Below are 17,601 nucleotides of genomic sequence, written 5' to 3'. Positions count from 1 at the left end.
GACAACATCAGGCATGCATCTCTGCTGCTTTAGTCCTGGGTGGTAAGAGTGGGACATCTCGGACTCTGATTTACAGAACATACAATGGCCTGTCCTAAGGGACGGGACTGACATGCTAGAAGACTCCAGAAGACAATGGGCAGGAGATGGGAGACGGGAGTGTGGAAGTAGGATAAGACTCTTGAGGACAGGATGTTGTGGAAGAGGGATAAACATCGGGCAAGTAAAGAGGTTGGCAGACAAGAGGGAGGTTGCTAAGACGAGGCTGTGGGACAGATCAAAACATTCTGCCACAAACCCACACCATAGGTGCAAGTGAGAATATGTATGTTTATTTTGGAGGAGAAGGGCTATCAAGGTATCCCAGGCAGCAGTATATTCCCCTAGTTGTCTGGAAGGAAAGACACAAGTCAAGCATATGTAAGTAGAAACTTACAAAGTCTCAAATAGGAATGTTTCATAGTTAAAGTTGTATAAATCTGAAAGAAACAATATATAAATAGCACATAAGACCAAATTTTCAATAGATACAGACTTCAGCTGTACAAGCTATCAAACTTGGTTTATTCTTTATTTTTGTGATGTGTTGTAGTTGCCGATATATATGCTTATGCCATCTAAGAAACGATTCTGTCATACCTACAACCTAAATTAGTGATGGTTTGTAAGTACACAAGGACTAGATGAAGATCTTAAAGATGTTCTTTGCACTGAAAAGGACCAAGTGATCTTTAATGATGATTGATATGCATAAGTCTTTTACTTAATCACTCAAGTCCCACAGCATCCACCCACTCCCACACCAAATACACACAGGTTCTATAATGAAAAAGCTATTCCTTTTAATTTGACAGCTTCTCATCATACACACAAATGTGAGCAGCATATAGTACCAAGTATTGTCAAACATGTCAAATGCATTTTGATGACGACGATGATGACAACAGTGATTATCCATGTCTTACCTTTGCATCTGCCGGTGGCCTCCGCATAGTACCCACCGGGGCATTCAGCAATGCATTTCCCATCATGCAACACTGTCTTCTCAGCACAGGTAAGACACCTGGGACTATTGGGACCACAGCTCTTACAGGACTGGTCACAAGCTAAGGGGGAGGAAACCCACCAGAGAAAGTCAATAATGAGCACCTAACAGTGAATGAACATTTACAATGCCCACAGTTGGAATCAACATGGTAATCACATTGTCTGACTGCTCAGCTGAGTTCTGTTCCCTTGATCCCAACATTTCAAAGTACTCCATACTTTCTGTTTTCACATTTGAAGGAGAACCAGATAATTATTCACTGAACCAAGCATAACAAATACTCTGAGGCACACCCACCAGCATATCCAATATAATATAGGATTTAAAGACAAAATGGGCTTGGGGGTAGGAATGCCAGTCCAATAGGAGTTGAAGATATTCTGAAACTCATTAATAATCAGAAAAATGCAAATAAAATGGGATGTCCCAGTATACCTATCAGAAAAAAAATCTGAAGCTTGATAATGGCAAATGGTGGCAAGGATGTGGAGATGAGGTGAGCTTCACATATGAGAGTATGGATGCTGGTGAGCTTAGTCAAATAAAGAATATGGAAAGTTAAGAAACCAACAATTCTGCTCCCAGATTACCCATCCTAGGGAACCTTCCATACAGGTTCATAAAGGGATGTGTTTGAGGCTGTTCACTGGTGCTCTCTAGAGACAGCATGGGGATGGAGGGACGTGGGGAATCTGTCATGAACAGAGGACGGGTGAGCTATGGGGGATGCAGCCCAGGGAGTATTATGCAGCAGTGAGAAGCAAAGGGCTAGATGATACAGCAACACAGGTGACTCAAACCATAATGCTGAGTGAAAAAAGAACAACGTGAACTCTATAACACATCATTTAAGGAAAAAAAAAAGGTATATACACTCAAAAGAATACCCATTTTACATGAGCTGATAAAAAAAAATTAAATTAGGGGCACCTGGGTAGTTCAGTAGGTTGTGTCTGACTCTTGATTTCGGCTCAGGTCATGATCTCAGGGTGGTGAGATGGAGCCCTGTGTCAGTCTCCCCAGTCAGCTCAGAGTCTGCTTAGGATTCTTTCTCCCTCTCCCTCTTCCTCTGCCCCTCCCCCCTCGCACACACATGCGTGCGCTCTCTAAATAAATAAATAAAGTCTTAAAAAAATTAAAATAGTTGCCTTGGCAAGGAAGGGAAACGAATATAAAAGAAAGAAAAGAGAGCAAAAAGGAGAGGAGTAAGGAAGAGAGAGAGAATGGCTAACAGAAACCTCTGAACTTACTTTGATTTATTATGCTAGCTAGAGTTAGAAAAGCCCTTCATTAGAGCACAAGTACTTAAAAGACCAAAGAATGAGGAGGTTTTTGTCCTTTGAATTTCCCCACCCTTTATATCCAACATTTGTAAAACTCAAAGCATGAACCGCCAATGAACTTGGTTGCTGTAAATTCTTTCAGCCAGGGCACACCACCGTGTATGACAGGTTGTGCTGGATTTTTCTCAGCACTTGACTTTGAGATTTCTAGAGATACGGGCTGCTCAGTTATAAATTATTAAACCAACACCAGCCGATCTTTATCTTGAATAGCACTAAATTGAACTGGAAATAAGTCAGCATTATCAGCATCAGACATTTTAATTAACATTCCGATACCAATCAGTGACTTGGTTCACTGATGTTTTAGAAAACATTTATATGAACACTTCTGAAGGCATTTGATACAAACTTAGAGAACTCTAAGAATTTTACGAAAAGTGTAAATTTCTGTCTTTATCCAAAGGCCTGTGGGTCAATGTCAATGGTATCACAAAGTCTTGCATCACGCTAAGCACACGGCAGGCGTTCAGTAATTACTCATTGATCAGTTGATTCCTTGGCTGACTTTCAGCAATGGCCCATCCTCCCATCTGTGAGATTTTTTTTCTGATGCTTTGTTTCAAAATGTATACAGATAGCATTTCAGATGTATACTCTTTCCCTAAGCCACCTGTTCAGTAGTCTTCTTTTTTAATTCTTCCAGTCAGCAAGGAGCTCTGGCTTTCTTCATCCAACCTCTGAGCCCAAGTAGATTTCCACCCCTCACCGCCTCAAGGCTCTCACTAATCCCTCATTTTTTTTTAAAATACCTCCTTTTAAATACCCGCTTCCCCAGCAGAAGTTGCTTTCTCAATCCAGATATACCATCTCGGTAGCAGGTTAGTGTCACCGCCCCCCATGAGGGACAGTAGCCAGCCTCCTTGGGGATAACAGGCTAAATGCCTTTGGATTAGCGCAAACTTGACATCTGTTGACCTTAGAGAATGCAGCTGGCTTAATTGAGCAGCAAAGTGATGCTGGCAGAAAAAACTTAAAATACGGCAGCCTGGCCTTTCTTTGCTTGTTCTCTCCTGACTCCACACAAAAGCCACCTGTGACTCGTCCACATCAAGTGAGATTTTTCACACCACTGATGCTGATGGATCTCTGCACAGCTTTAAGCAAGCAGCTGCCGGGGGCTATCTCTCTTCCCCAAGACAAGGGGATTTGTCAAGTCCCAAAGATCATCTCATTTTTGCTGTTGCCCTGCTCAGTAAACAAAACGAGGACAATAACTCAAGAAAGTTTTATGGGCTGCACATTTTTATTGATTTAGTGGACTTTGTTAGGAACAAAAAAAAAGTCATCACAGCCTTTCTACAGGTATGACCATCAGAGTAAACTCAATTCAGACATTTCATTCACTGTTAGGTGCCTACCTGTGGACTTGGCAATGTCCACAGGGCAGCGGCTGATCTGAAGACTGACAGGAAGACAGGGAGAAAGGGGGAGAAGAGGACCGAGGGAGGCAAGAAGGAGAAGGGAGGGAGAAACAGCAGAGGTGCACAGAGAGGTGTGTCATTATGGCCAGTAGAGCTGTTAGGAGGCAGGTAAGATTTAAAGCCAGAAGACCGAGGCTTGCATCCCAACTCAGCCCCGTATTAGCTATGTGACCTTAAGCAAGTCTCTTAACTTCTGTCTTACCTAGAAAATGAGGATGATAATAGTAACTACCTCCCGAGATCGTTGTGAGGAACAGACACCAAACAGCACTCACTGTGTGCCAGGCACAGTGCTAAATGCCTGCCTGGGTCAGCTCAGTCCTCCCAACAGCCATCTGAGCTGGGTGTGTGTCAGTGTCCCACCGCTGCTGGGACAAATGACCACAAACTCAGTGGCTTAAAACAACTCAAATTTATTATCTTACAGTTTTAGAGGTCAGAAGTCCTAAAGTCAAGGCATCAGCAGGACTGCATTCCTTCTGGAAGCCCTAGGGACAGATCAATTTCCTTGTCTCTTCCCCAATTCTAGAGGCTGCCTGCATATTCACTGCCCCGTCTTGGCATCACCCTGACTCCTGCTTCTGTCTCAGAGCTCCTTTCCAGACACCCCCCCCTCCCTCCTAGAAGGATCCTTGTGGTTACACTGGCCCATCCAAATAATCCAGGATAGTCTCCCCCATCTCAGGATCCTTGACTGAATCACGCCTGCAGAATCCCTTCTGCCGCCTAAGGCAGCATATTCACAAGTACCAGCTATCAGGATGCACACATCTTTGAGGGGCCATGACACTGTCTCCCACGGTGGCTACTGTTAACCCTGCTTTACAAAAGGGAAACTGACACACAGAGAGAATATGTAACTTGCTCAAGGTCATGCTTCCCCCCCCCCCCCAATACTTTCCTGCCTCTCGGTGGGTTAATGTTTATAAAGCACTTGGAAGGAAGCACTAGCTGGGTTAAGTCTTACCGCCATGCCGTGGGCATTAAAGAAAGACAAAATACATAGTAAGAACTTCAGCTTAAAGTCAGTGACACCAACACAAAGGTAGGTCTGCCACTGGCTGCTCTAGGAGTGCCTGTCTCCATGCATAGCCAGATGCAGTCTGGCACTGAGACGGAATTTGGAATTTGGAAGAAGGAAGCCCTACTCCTCTCCCTACAGCTGTGAGTCTGGGGCAAGCAGCCTGAGCCTCGCAGGATGAGGCTGGAATGAACACCCTAACCTAACACGCTGTTGTGAAGTGGGGGTGTGAAATGCGATCCTACCAGTTGATAAAAGGGGTCTGTAAACTACTAAAACACTGTTGATGTTCGCAGCCATTTGCATATTTCTTAAAAGATTTTATTTACTTATTTATTTGAAAGAGAGAGAGAGAGTGAGCAAGAGAGAGCACAAGCAGGGGGAGAGGCAGAGGGAGAGGGAGAAGCAGACTCCCCACGGAGCAGTGAGGCCGATACTGGACTTGATCCCAGGACCCTGGGATCATGACCTGAGTCAAAGGCAGATGCTTAACCCACTGAGCCACCCAGGCATCCCTGCCATTTGCATGTTTGTTGACTAAAAGAAATGTTATGATTTTAATAAAACAAGGGATGCCGGAAGAAAAGAAGATGCCCTGGCACGCAGAGCCGGGTACTTACCGCTGCAGAAGCCCTGCTTGCTGTAGAACCCAAGGCCACAGCTGCTCTCGCAGCCGCCCTCCCTCAGCACTTGGAGGGGGTCTCTGCAGGCCAAGCAGTGCTTCTCCGTCGGACCCCAGCAGGCAGCACAGGACTCATGGCAGACTGCAGGCAAAATCAGTAAACAATCTATAGCAGAAAGGACTGGTTGCAATTTTTCTTTCGAAGGTTTAAGAATTCATAAGGAGGATGTTGGAGCCTTCAGTCCTAAATTGCAATGCACATATGTATACCACAGGAAAGAAAAAAAACACCCCCCCACCAAAAATAACTATTTCTGTTGGCCAGAAGTACAACTTCAATAAATTACTGCTAGGAGACTTGGAACAGGAAATCAGAGGCTTTCAGCAATAGTAATCACAGGGAAGGGAACCATAATTTTCTAGACAAAGATGGTCTGTCTAGTGAAATCAGATGGCCCTCCATCACCTTGCCACCTTGTCTTTCATAGCCATACAGTTAAGTGTTGACAGGATCACCACTCCTGCGTCCAACACCATGAAGACTCGGCAAGGAGGGATGCCATGTACTCCCATCCTTGAGTAGACCTTGAAAGACTTGCTACTGCTGGATTTCTACTGCTCTCCCCCTCACTTTCCATCCCTGTCTTCTCTCTCTCTGTCCCACGCCCGTCCCTTTTTGTCTTCCCTCATGACTCTTCTAGTCCCCCCCAGTCTCTGGTCCTCTCCCCACTAGCTTCTGCTCTCAACATGCATCTTGAGGTACCTTTCTCGTATAACTTAACTTGCTAAGCATACATTGTTCCTAAACCAGAGTTTTTCCTTTAACACTCAAAAATGTTCTCCTCTTCCAGAATTTCATTTTTACTACTCATGCTTGCTTTCACCTTAGCATGTCTGCAAAATGAGGCTTATTCTGAGTGATTGGTAGTAGTAAAAGTTGGTTAACTGTCTGTATCACTAACCCCAACCTATGCTTCTGTTAATGCATGCTAATTGTCAAAATGTTTGCTTCACCACAGAGCACAGCCTGTTTTGCAGAGGTATTCATTCTGACCAAAACTGGTGGGGAGAATGACTTTGCTGATTGGAAGAGACTTGGGAACTATATACCTAAGTAATTTAATTATGTATCCCTTTAGAATCAGAAAAGGGTGACTTCATTGAGAATCTCAAGATTTAATCCTCTTATCTCAGCTCAGAACTGCATGGGAAAGCCTTACTTTCAGACAACTTTTCTCCCCCAACAAATTTAGAGGTCATTACAGATTCTGCTAAATGCTATGGGGCACCTGGGTGGCTGGCTCAGTGGGTTAAGTGTCCGACTCTTGATTTGAGCTCAGGTCATGATCTTATGGTTGTGAGATTGAGCCTCATGTTGGGCTTGGCACTGGGTGTGGAGCCTGCTTAAGATTCTCTATCTCCCTGTCCCTCTGTTCCTAGTCCCCCCCTTAAAAAAATGTTAGGAAGGGCTCTTTGATAAAGAATAACAGTGGCAGGAGTGGAAAAGAACCAACTTTAGGTGGATCTAAAGGATAAGAGGTTCCCAGCCCTGGAGAGAGCCAGAGAACAGCACTAACAAAGTCCTTGAGAAGGAAAGGAACTCAGGGGTTCGAGGAATTGAAGGCTGCCCTTGTGGTTAAAGCTAGTAGACACAGAGGAACCAGCGGAGCATGGAGGGGCACAGGGAGGAATGGTGAGGCACAGTGGCCTGATTCATGGCTGGAAGGATAGGCAGAGGCCCAACCAAACTTAACCTTGGAGATCATGGAAAGAAATTAAGATTTAACCCTAAGTGTAATGTGAAGTCTCAAATGGGGTTAAGCAAGATCAATACAAGCCCTGATTTTCAAAGCCTTCTCTGGCTGCCATGTAGAGAGGGTTTAAGGACTTGCACGTAGGCAGAGAAAGCAGCGTGGAGTCCACTGCTCTGGTCCAGGCAGGAGATGACAACAGCAGATGAAAAAAAGAGATGGAAGAAAGTGTACTTATTTATGATCTGGTTCCCTTGCTAGACCATAAGCTTCAGAAGGGCAGAACCCATTTCCATTTAGTTAACTCTGTGCTGAGCACACTGCTTAGTACTCCACACTTGGTACTTCATTTATATTAAACACCTTATTTACATTTTATAAGTGTTACATGAGAACACTGTTAATATTAGGATAAGCTACCCAAAGTACATTATAATTAAAGATGTAGATTAAAGATCCCGGTAACAAACTTCACCCTGAACATCCACGAAATCTGTCATTCATTCACTTACTCAGCTCCCCCTCCGTTACTGACTATAGTCATCAACTGAACGGTCTACCCTGCTTGTGCCTTTGCCTTACTGACTCAGGAGTTCATTCAAAGCCATTACCTAAACAAACAAACAAACAAAACAAACAAAAAACCCACTTTCATTCCTAAGAAGGTATGCCAGGCTAACCTATCCATGTTCAACAGAAGTACCTACCACATGCAGGGTGATGACCACAGGTCAGAAGTGTGCTAGAGGAAACATTTACACCCCATCACTTGAGCTCATTGGTAGCATTGCACAAACTGCACCATGGAGCAAGTACCCGAGAGGACGATGGGAAGTAAGACTAAAAAGACAACAGGGGCTAGATCACAAATGTCATGGAAGGCCAGGTAAGGACCTTGGACTTCATCTGCAAGAGTTTTAATCAGTTTTGCTTCTTAGAGAATTTACTCTGCAGTGGGAAGAAGAGAGGGTAATTAACTGAAGACATTCTTAAGGGATGAAATCATCTTTTGTCCAGGGAGCCCGGAGGAGGTGAGAAATTAAAGCATGACCCCCTCGTTCTCTTCGGGGATTGGCTGGTGACGGTGCAGACATTCAGCTGCACTGGCTTTTAAAATAGTAAAAATACTTCCTACCTGGTTGGCAAATGGCTGTCATCCTGGTCCCTCCCTGATAACTCTGGTTTCATCCCTGGGAAGCCTGCAAGACACTGTGCTCCAACAACTGAAATGTCTGGCACAGGAGAGGGTTTTAGGTCCCCCCTACCTTCTGACGAATCTGCTCTGTGCCATACTACTTGTTAAATATTTTTAACATCATCCCTAGTGTTGCCAATCAGAACAGGGCCAGAGGATGAGTAGGACAGAGGCTACAAGCTTGGGGACAGCATTCAGGCCTGTTACAAACTGAGCCGTACCTAACATTTCAGCCCTGCCTCTGCCACCTCCCTCGAGCAGGCTAGTTCTATGGAGCAGGGTGCCCTAAGCATGCCACATACCTTAGTGGGCTCCAGATTCCCCACACGGGATTCACCCAGTTGGCAATGCCTCCAGCTCCTTCTGCAGTCCCTGTAATCCTGGTTACACTTGAGAGGCTTAAGTTGTCACTACTTCTGGGGAGCTTTGCTGAACTTGTCCAAACAGTCCCTCCTTCCTCCGTGTTCCTGCAGCTCATTGTACGTCCTCTCTCATGCTATTTATCCTACTGTCTCAATCATTAGGTTACAAATCAATCCTTTCAGCGGAATGTATGTAGTATCCTCTAGAACAGGGGCCACATTTGAATCATCTCAAACCCCCAGTGTCCAGACCGATAACTGGTATAAAGTCAGTATTCATTAAATGTATGTTAAATGAGTACACAGCAGATTTTTTTACTGGTTATGAGAGAGCCGTCCTATCAGTTACCTTCTACATGGGAACAACTAACCATGAGGTCATAATCTGAACATGTGATAATTTAAGCTTGATAAACTTGAGGCTGTAAATTTACCTAATAAAGGCTGGATCTCTTTATGTCCAGATCTCCTTATGATGACAAGTACTTATGCTACATCTATACAGAGAAACAAATGTGAGGCCACCTTCTCTGTTTTCATAGCAAACAAAAGGCACGTTCGATGGTCAGGCAAGTCAGCAGAAGGGATTTTTATTTCTTCAATATGGGACTACGCTGAGATGCCTTTTCTTTTCCTTTTCTTTTCTTTCTTCTTTCTTTTTTTTTTTTTTGAGCTGTCATTTCTTATAATGACATACTCCTGCTGTGTTTTGCAATTGATTTCTAATTTCTAACACTGAACATAAGCTACCACAGATAATCTCTTTTTCCAGGCTTATTTTACATGTGGCTTTTATTACACTTGGGTTATTATGAAAAATAGAAGGTCACTCTCTGACTTTTCACCATAATTTCTCTTAGTGATACATTTCAGATCACCCAGGGTTTGAATTGTATATTGTGAAAACGTGGCAATAAATTTAAAAAGAGGGCTAATGAGAGAAAACCATCTTCTTATCTTACATGTGGTAGATAATTTATTTAGGAAAGCCCCTGGCTTTTCTAGAGCATAGCAAGACATGTGTTGGCTTGCTGAGCAATTCATTTCAAAATGAAAAGGAACGAATTAGATTTCTTTGGGCAACTTTATATTGAAACCATACTCTTAAAAATAAGAAACTTCTTTTTGTTATTCGGTAATTTTGAGATAGAAGATTGCTGTAAAAAAAAAAAAATTTAACCTGTGCTTCTCTACGCATAAAATGCAGCCCCTTTCCAGGGACATGTTAAAAGTGCTTCCTATGGGACCCTTCTCATTTTCCAGGAAGCCTTCCCAGATCCCAATGGGCTCAGCCTGCAGTTCAAGACACCCCTCAGAAATGAGAAGGAGCCTTAGTCCCCCATCTTTCCCATGGCCTTTTAGAGTAAGTTTCCCCGCCATTCCTGGGGAATTGGCACACTTGCTCAGCTGGCCTCTTTTGAGGTTCCTCAGGCTACAGTTCAGATTTCCAAACTGCCAGGGGGGTTTTCACACAGGAGCAGCCCCAACTGCAGACACAATCAGCTATGTCATCGGCAAGTCAAATTCCTTCATCCCTTTATTTCTTTTAGAGCTGTCCACATCCATGTTGTAGCAACCGCTAGCTTTCATCCTCATCACACAAATGACAGGGAAGTTCTTGTGAGGTTTTAAAGTATTATCAGAAGACAGTGGGTACATTTCCAATAAGAAGCTCTTGTTGGATGAAAAAATGTTCTGACACTTAACTTCAGTGTTCTTTGCTTTCCTAATCTGTAAAGTGGGAATAAATTTGTACGTAACTCAGGAGGATATGGTGAGATGACGTTTTTGAGAGAGCAGAGAATGTCACATGAGATCCACTGAGTGGCATACCCCGCGAGACCCAGCGCATCTTGTCTCAACTGGTGTCAAAAGCAAAGTAAGTATAAAGGGAGCAAATTGAAGTGCAGCAGGAGACAGAAGAGGAAGGAACAGAAAAGACTACGGGAAAAGGCTCTACGTTCCCTTAGCGCCCTTGGAGATGATTCCATCAGCTACAAGAAAGGGCTCCCGCCTCGCCCAGAGGACTCATGGTTTAAAGCACTTCCCTTGCAATCTCTACAACACATCAACAAAAGTCCTGTGGAAAGCGACTGAAAATAGCGTGGTGACTGGGGAGAAGCCCAGATGCCGGCCAGACTACTCTCCTCTTCCCCATCACAGCCCCACAGGAGGCCAAGGCTACTTGTCTAAGAAGTGCAAATGCCAGACAAATGTAAAAGGAAAGGAAGTTCATGGGAGTAATCATAGTTTTGATCCTTTTACTACAATCTCTGTCCCCTCCAGGCTGGGTCTCTGTCTTCAACTATCTGTGCCAACAGAAAACTTGACGTCCTGAAATGGGACTATCTGGTCTCCATACATTCTGAAAACCCATATGCACTCAAGGGAGTTCCTAACAGAAAAAATACAACTACATGAAAAAAATCTTCAGCCTCATAAATAGCCAGAGATATGCAAATTGAAAGGAGAGCAGGAACTGCGTGTAATCAGTTAGAGGTACACACAGTGGACTGTATGCATTTTAGAAGCAGTGCTTTGTGAGACAAAAAGGGGAAAGAAGGATTCACCGAGGTAACAAATAACACCAGTCCGCTGGAGGCTGGCTGATAATGGTGGAGGCCATGCATGTGTGAGGGCGGGGAGTAAACGGGAACTCTCTGAGCCATCCTTGTCATTTTGCTATGAACCTAAAACTGCTCTAAAAAAAATAGTCTTTAAAATAAAAAAGGAAAAGAATGATGAAATAACCTACCTACTAATATTTATGAGTATTTAAAATTGAGCGCACACACACAATACATGTTAAATTGCATTAGAATCGTTACTTAAGTGGGTAGCTGGGGGGAAGGGAAATGAGACTAGGTTACGGGAACAAAAGGAATAGACAGGCATAGACGGCTAAGCAAGAGGAATAGCTGGCCCAGGCGAATCATGGGAATGAGCTGATAAGTATGATGAAGTCAACTCTCCTCATGTGAATCCCCAAAATCAGTAAAAGAAAAAAATTAAACAAGATTCCATTTTACCTCAACCAACCTGACAAACAAGAAGACTCATCATACCTCGTGCTGACAAGGGCGGTAGGAAGCAGGCACTCTTTGTGTCCAGCAGGAGTACAAATCACAACTTTTTCAAGAGAGCCACATATTAAAGTGTCAGAGGCTTCAAAGAGTACCCCTATACCCTTGGACCCAGCAATCACATGTCTAAGAATTTAACCTAATCAAATATATGTACCACAATTTCTATTAAAAATGTTTACATCATGGTTATTTATGATAATGGAAAAATTAGGAACAACCGTCAAACCGCAGAGGACTGGCTGAATGAATTCTCGCATAGCCCCAGATGGAAAGTTATAAAACAGCTTTAGAAAGATTTTGTAGAAGGATAATAAATAACGTGGGGAAAGCAGGCAATAAAGCTATATATAGAGTGTGATTTTACCTTTGAAAAATAGATAAATGTGTGTACGTCTGTGCACATAACACACAGACACACATACACAGTCATAAATTGGGAAGACTTTTACCAAAATACCGACAGTAGTAATTTGGGAGAGTCTGAGTCGGGATTTTTCGCTGATTTTTTTATTGTGCCTTGAATTTAACTGACTTTGTCAAATTATTTTTTGTAATACCCATGAATTCATTTCATACTTAGGGGAAAAAGAATTACTCAGAGGGGAAGGGGAAAAAAGTCTGTAGTCCTTTTCCTTAAGGCACATGCTAGGTAATAGCTAATTGATCTGTTAACCACATTTGTGATACAGCTGAATGATTTGCTCATCTTGGGTAACATATTTGAATTTTTAGCAGGGCCTTCCGTAGAGCTTGGACCAAAGGGATGACTTCGCAGCTGCCAGAGCTTTGACAGGTCCACGTGGACAGAGATTCCACAAGCAGGCTAGCTTCTCACTGGTCCAAAAGTCAGAGGATGATGGCAGATATGCAGCTCACGAGGAAGGTTCTTAAAGTTACCCTCTCTCTCTCCTGCCCCTCTACCTATACTTCTTTTTTTTTTTTTAAGATTTTATTAATTTACTTGAGAGAGCAAGAGAGAGACAGAGTGAGAGCTAGAGAGAGAAGCACAGAGGGAGAGGGAGAAGCAGACTCCCCGCTGAGCAGGGAGACCAACACAGGGCTCGATCCCAGGACCCCAAGACCACACCTGAGCGGAAGGCAGCTGCTTAACCGACTGAGCCACCCAGGCACCCCTCTCTACCTGTACTTCTAAATCTACAACACAAGTACAGCGCCAAAGTTTTCAAATGCCGTGACCGCCTCGGTCCAGCTCGATGAGCCAAACGAAACTCAGATTCCACTCATCCGCTGTGACCATTGGCAACCCACAGCTGTTAGGATGCCTGGTTTTGTTTGTTTCTTTTTCCTCAGCCCCTATTAATTAAATGGCTATTGATTTCTCCATAGATACCTTGAGTTAATTTGTCTACAGAAACTGAAAAGCCACAGGGACCACCAACCCAAACCCAGCTTTGGACGGGGAGAGTTCTCAGACTTCCTGGCTGCACTGGCAGAGCCTGCTCAGATCTCAACAGTGATAACACAGACGCGTTGTGGGCTCTGTGGGCCGCCTAACGAGGGAAGGGAAGATCGTGCTGGGAGAGTTAGGGTGGGGAATAGGAAAAAGGGAGAAAGAATGTATGTCATAGAGTCTAGCTAAACTAACTGCGAACCCTAGGAACTGGGCAGAAAGCCAGAAGACTTGTCACTAGTTTGTAATCCATAGCTAAAATATTTGGGGGTTCAGATTTGTCAGGAAGAATGGGATCTGTCTGGAAGATAAACTCCCTTGCATCTGTGGCATTTCTCGGCTGGTATGTGATACTTCTGTCTGTCGTTTGTCTTCTGGCACACACAGCAAGGGTCTGTAAGCAGCACAGGCAAATGCCAAACATAGCTGGTCTCAGGAGCTACGGCGAAGGTCCCAGGGGCAACGCCACCAGCTGCTTTGACTTTTTCTCCATTTAACCTTTACATGAACATCCAAAGCAGGAGAGCGCTTGGAATACCACTGTCACCTGTTTCACCGGGTCTAGTTCACTCAAGAAATGGACAGCAGAAGGGCAATCCTGTCGTCCTCCCTTCTGAAAGGCTTAAAACACTAGATGGGTACCACTCAAGTCCCAAGGATAATTGTTTTTCGGTCTTGTTTTGTTTTGTTTTATTTAAGAGTAACCCTTCCAGCACTGATAAGGCACTCTACTATCTTGAAGAGGAGAGAGATGAAGGGAAGAAAAAGAGAGGTGGGGAAAATCAAGATTCTGGAATTTTCCTGAGGCTACACCTAGCCAGGAATTGCTGACAACAAGTAAATAACAGAAGCTAAATGGAAGTTAGGTCACCTGTAAGTCAAAGTCTAGGCATGCCTGTACTCTCTTGTCCTTTCTCCTCCATGCAATGGTTTATTACATTTTTCTCAGTCAAAAATTATTCCAGAGGGCCTTAAATGTGCTTAGCACTACAGGGAATTCAGAAATATAAAACCTGTCCCTGCCTCAAGAATCAGTCACTTCCTGTAATACACCTTTTAAAACTGCCTTTTTAGCACTGATAGTGATGAATTCAGAGAGTGGTAACTATCTAAAATTTTCTGTGTACTTCTTTACTGACACTCTTCCCCCATTGAGAAAGTAAGTTCCTCAACCCCCAGGCAGTTTTCTGTCCATTCACTCTGTATCCCAGTTCCTGGTACATGAAAGAGACTCAACAAATATTCATTGCACGCACAGAAGGGAAGAGACAAGAATATCACTCGAAGCAATAAGTCCCCTTTACAAGACACTCAGCAATTAAGGGAGAGACCATAATTGCGATAGAATACCAGAGAGGGCTTGAACAATGCATACGATTTAAAGAGCGGAACAGAATGAGTGAAGACAGTGGTAGAATGTGCTGGGCCCCCAAACTGAAGAGGTGATCTGGCAACGAAATAGGGACTGACCCTCCAATTCTGGGGGATGTCGGAGGGGCCATGGTGGAGGTCAGCTTCACCGTAACTGTCCTGACAGAACAAGGGGGTGAGCGGTTCCTTGTCTTCTTGAGGATTCCAGAACAGCAGTTTCATAAAAGGCTTTGCCAAGAGCTCTGCTCTGGGCACAACCAGGCTGAGCTAAGCCACACGCTGGAACATAAAGCCAAGACCCATTAAGTCTTCACTGCCTTGGACCTGGCTCTAAGGGTGAGTGCTTCATTTCCACAAATGGCTGGGCTTCTCTGGTCAAACAAAATTCCAACAAATAATTAACTTTACGAGTTCCACTGTTCAAACTACAGCTTTTAAATCTCAGCTCGGTCAGCATCCTATATGTAAATTTTACAGGCTTAGTTTTTCTAAGTTTTCCCTCTAATTATACCATAATATTGGCTAAGAAACAAAATTCCAGACTCTCAACACTTAATCTGAGCATTTAAAAAAAAAATAAAAGGATTTTAACTTGTGATGAATACAGTAAACTGTTCTCTATATTTACTTCTTCATAACATACGAAAGTAGATTTGGTTTGAAATCCGATGCAAATGGCACAAAACTCTTTGTTTCGTAATGCAAGTGATTTGATTTTCATTCCCATAAATTGAAAAATAAAGGAACAGATTTGATGACAATAGCTGCCTTTTGCTGTCCACACACTATGGGCCAGGCATAATATATTTACGTTTTTCAAACATCTTTTCAAATGTTCATCATAATGGTTTAAAGTAGATGACATTATCCCCATTTTACAGTTGAGGAAATTGAGGCTCAAAGCAGTTAAATAACCTGTGTGAAGCCAGAGAGCAGTAAGTGGCAAGAACCAAAAGGATCCCCCCCTTCACACAAACCTGGAAAATGTTCAATTGCTCGATTCTTTAAGCTTCAAAATCTAAGACCACACAGCAGTTAGGTACAGCATAAACTGCAAGGATTGTGTGATTATTTTTTACCTCTCTGTAACCAGCAGCTTGATTGCAAGCTCACTTACAGGAAACTATGATAGAGTCTCATTTCTCTTCATACCCTTAGGACCTCAAGCAGTGGTCAAAGGAGAATGAGTGTAGGAGAGAGAGAAAGGAACGATGAGGAAGGACAATGAAAAGCAGAAATACAAGTCTTCTCACCCAGATGGAGGGCTTACTAAATGCCAGGCACCATCCTAAATGACATGTATGAATTTATTCATTTAATCCTTACAACCATGCTATATGGCAGACATTACCGTCGCTGCTTTACCCACAGGCAACTGAAGTGTGGAGTGTTAAAAAAAACAAATACTGTTTGTAGTGACAGAGCCAAGACTGGAATCCAGGTGGTTTGGCTCCCTAGCCTACAGTCTTAAACACTGTGTCACACTCCCTCCCATCTCTGGATCGGCAGAATGAAGGGAGAACTTGCCACAGAGTACGCACAGCTCCATCTCGGGCCTTTGTGAATACTGGAAGTTTGGATTGGACAAATCAAATACCAACTCACATATAAAAATGGGCTAGATTCTACTTTCATAACTCAAAGTTATAGTCTTATGAGCCACTTGTTTTAAACTAATCTTGCATGGTGTGTGTTAGCTTGGTTTTTTTAAACTTTTTTCTTATGGGCTCCTGTGTGTGGGATTTGTGTGTGCAATGGTTCAGCAGGACCACCAGCATGAAACAGGGGCACGACAGGTAAGGAAGAATGTTTCCAGGGCATGGTGAGCTGAGTCTGGATGCAGACTTAGATTTCATAACAGGGTTTCTAGGAAGAGGCAATGGAACCACCACTTGGGTAGAGAGACCACAATAAATCCAGGACAAGTGGTACCCAAGAGCCATGCAGGAAAGGTGCAAGGCCATGTGGTAGATGAGGGAGGCAGGGAGCATCCATACCTGGGTCAAGCCTGACCATCAGGCTGGGTCGACTCAGGGACACGCTGTTAATTCCTGGAAATGGGTCACAACAGACAAGATAGAAGGAACCAGAGTAGAAGCCCAATCCAGAACCTGACGTCCACAGGGTCAAGAAGAGTGGGACAGGGTGGGTCAAAGGGATGTTGGACCGGATCCAGCTGGTGGCAGAGGAAGCCTAGTGGTTAAGGCAGAAGCTTGAGTGCTAGGTCTAAAAAATGAGTTCTGGTCACTGAAGGGGTGACTACTCTTTGGCCCTACCTGCTATAGAGAAGAGGGAACTTCTATATTGCCTGTCTCCGACTTAGATTGTAGAAAGACTGGTGGTGTGGAGCCTTCAGGTGAAGTGATCAAAGCATCAAATTCCAAAGTTGGGGAAGGCAGAGGAAGTAAAGCAGTGACTGGTATGGGGGTGCATAATGTGGTCTGTGTTTACGACACTATTCAGTTTAATCAAGCACAAGAACGTAATAATAACATTAAGACATGCACACACACAAACACATTCGTCTGCCTCTGTGTGTATGGGTGTGTATACCACAAAACTCAAGGGAAAAGGGAAAATGATAAGGACTCCTGAGGATGCGATGCTCTGGCAGGACTCCCTGCCTTCTTTCAGCCCTCTGGGGTACCTGCCCCTACTCTGGCGTGGAAGAGCCACGTGCTTATGTGCCACTTGGCTCGGCCCCATATTTTTCTCCCGGCCCTATATTCAACACAGTGAGCATGAATATTAATCAGGTAATTTCCTGTAATTAGTTTCCTCAGCACAGTGCTCACTTTCTTTTGGTTTTGATGGGTCAATAAAGTGGCAAATTATGCCGGTCATAATATAAATGACCCTGCCAAGAGGAATCAATGCAGAAAAACCTGTTGTTACCATAAAATGGCAGGCTTCTTCTTGGAAAGTTTAGCCCGTGCTGGAAGAGCCCTGGTTGAGTGATCGACTTCC

The 17,601-nt window shown here is 43.7% G+C and overlaps 1 protein-coding gene across 2 annotated transcripts in view; it reads right to left on the bottom strand.

Moving 5' to 3' along the window:
- FRAS1 (Fraser extracellular matrix complex subunit 1) overlaps nucleotides 1-17,601 on the bottom strand; it is a 407,808-nt gene that overhangs the window by 197,858 nt on the left and 192,349 nt on the right. For both annotated transcript variants that reach the window (XM_048211952.2, XM_026509896.4), the window contains 2 exons: nucleotides 5,457-5,600; nucleotides 966-1,106 (listed from right to left, as the gene is read on the bottom strand). In XM_048211952.2, coding sequence (XP_048067909.2) covers nucleotides 966-1,106; nucleotides 5,457-5,600 — 285 coding nt within the window. The remainder of the gene's footprint in view (nucleotides 1-965; nucleotides 1,107-5,456; nucleotides 5,601-17,601) is intronic.

This window comes from Ursus arctos, unplaced genomic scaffold (assembly GCF_023065955.2).
Source record: "Ursus arctos isolate Adak ecotype North America unplaced genomic scaffold, UrsArc2.0 scaffold_9, whole genome shotgun sequence".
NCBI lineage: Eukaryota > Metazoa > Chordata > Mammalia > Carnivora > Ursidae > Ursus > Ursus arctos.
The sequence above is the reverse complement of the archived record's forward strand: the minus strand, read 5'-3'. Positions and strand labels throughout refer to the sequence as shown.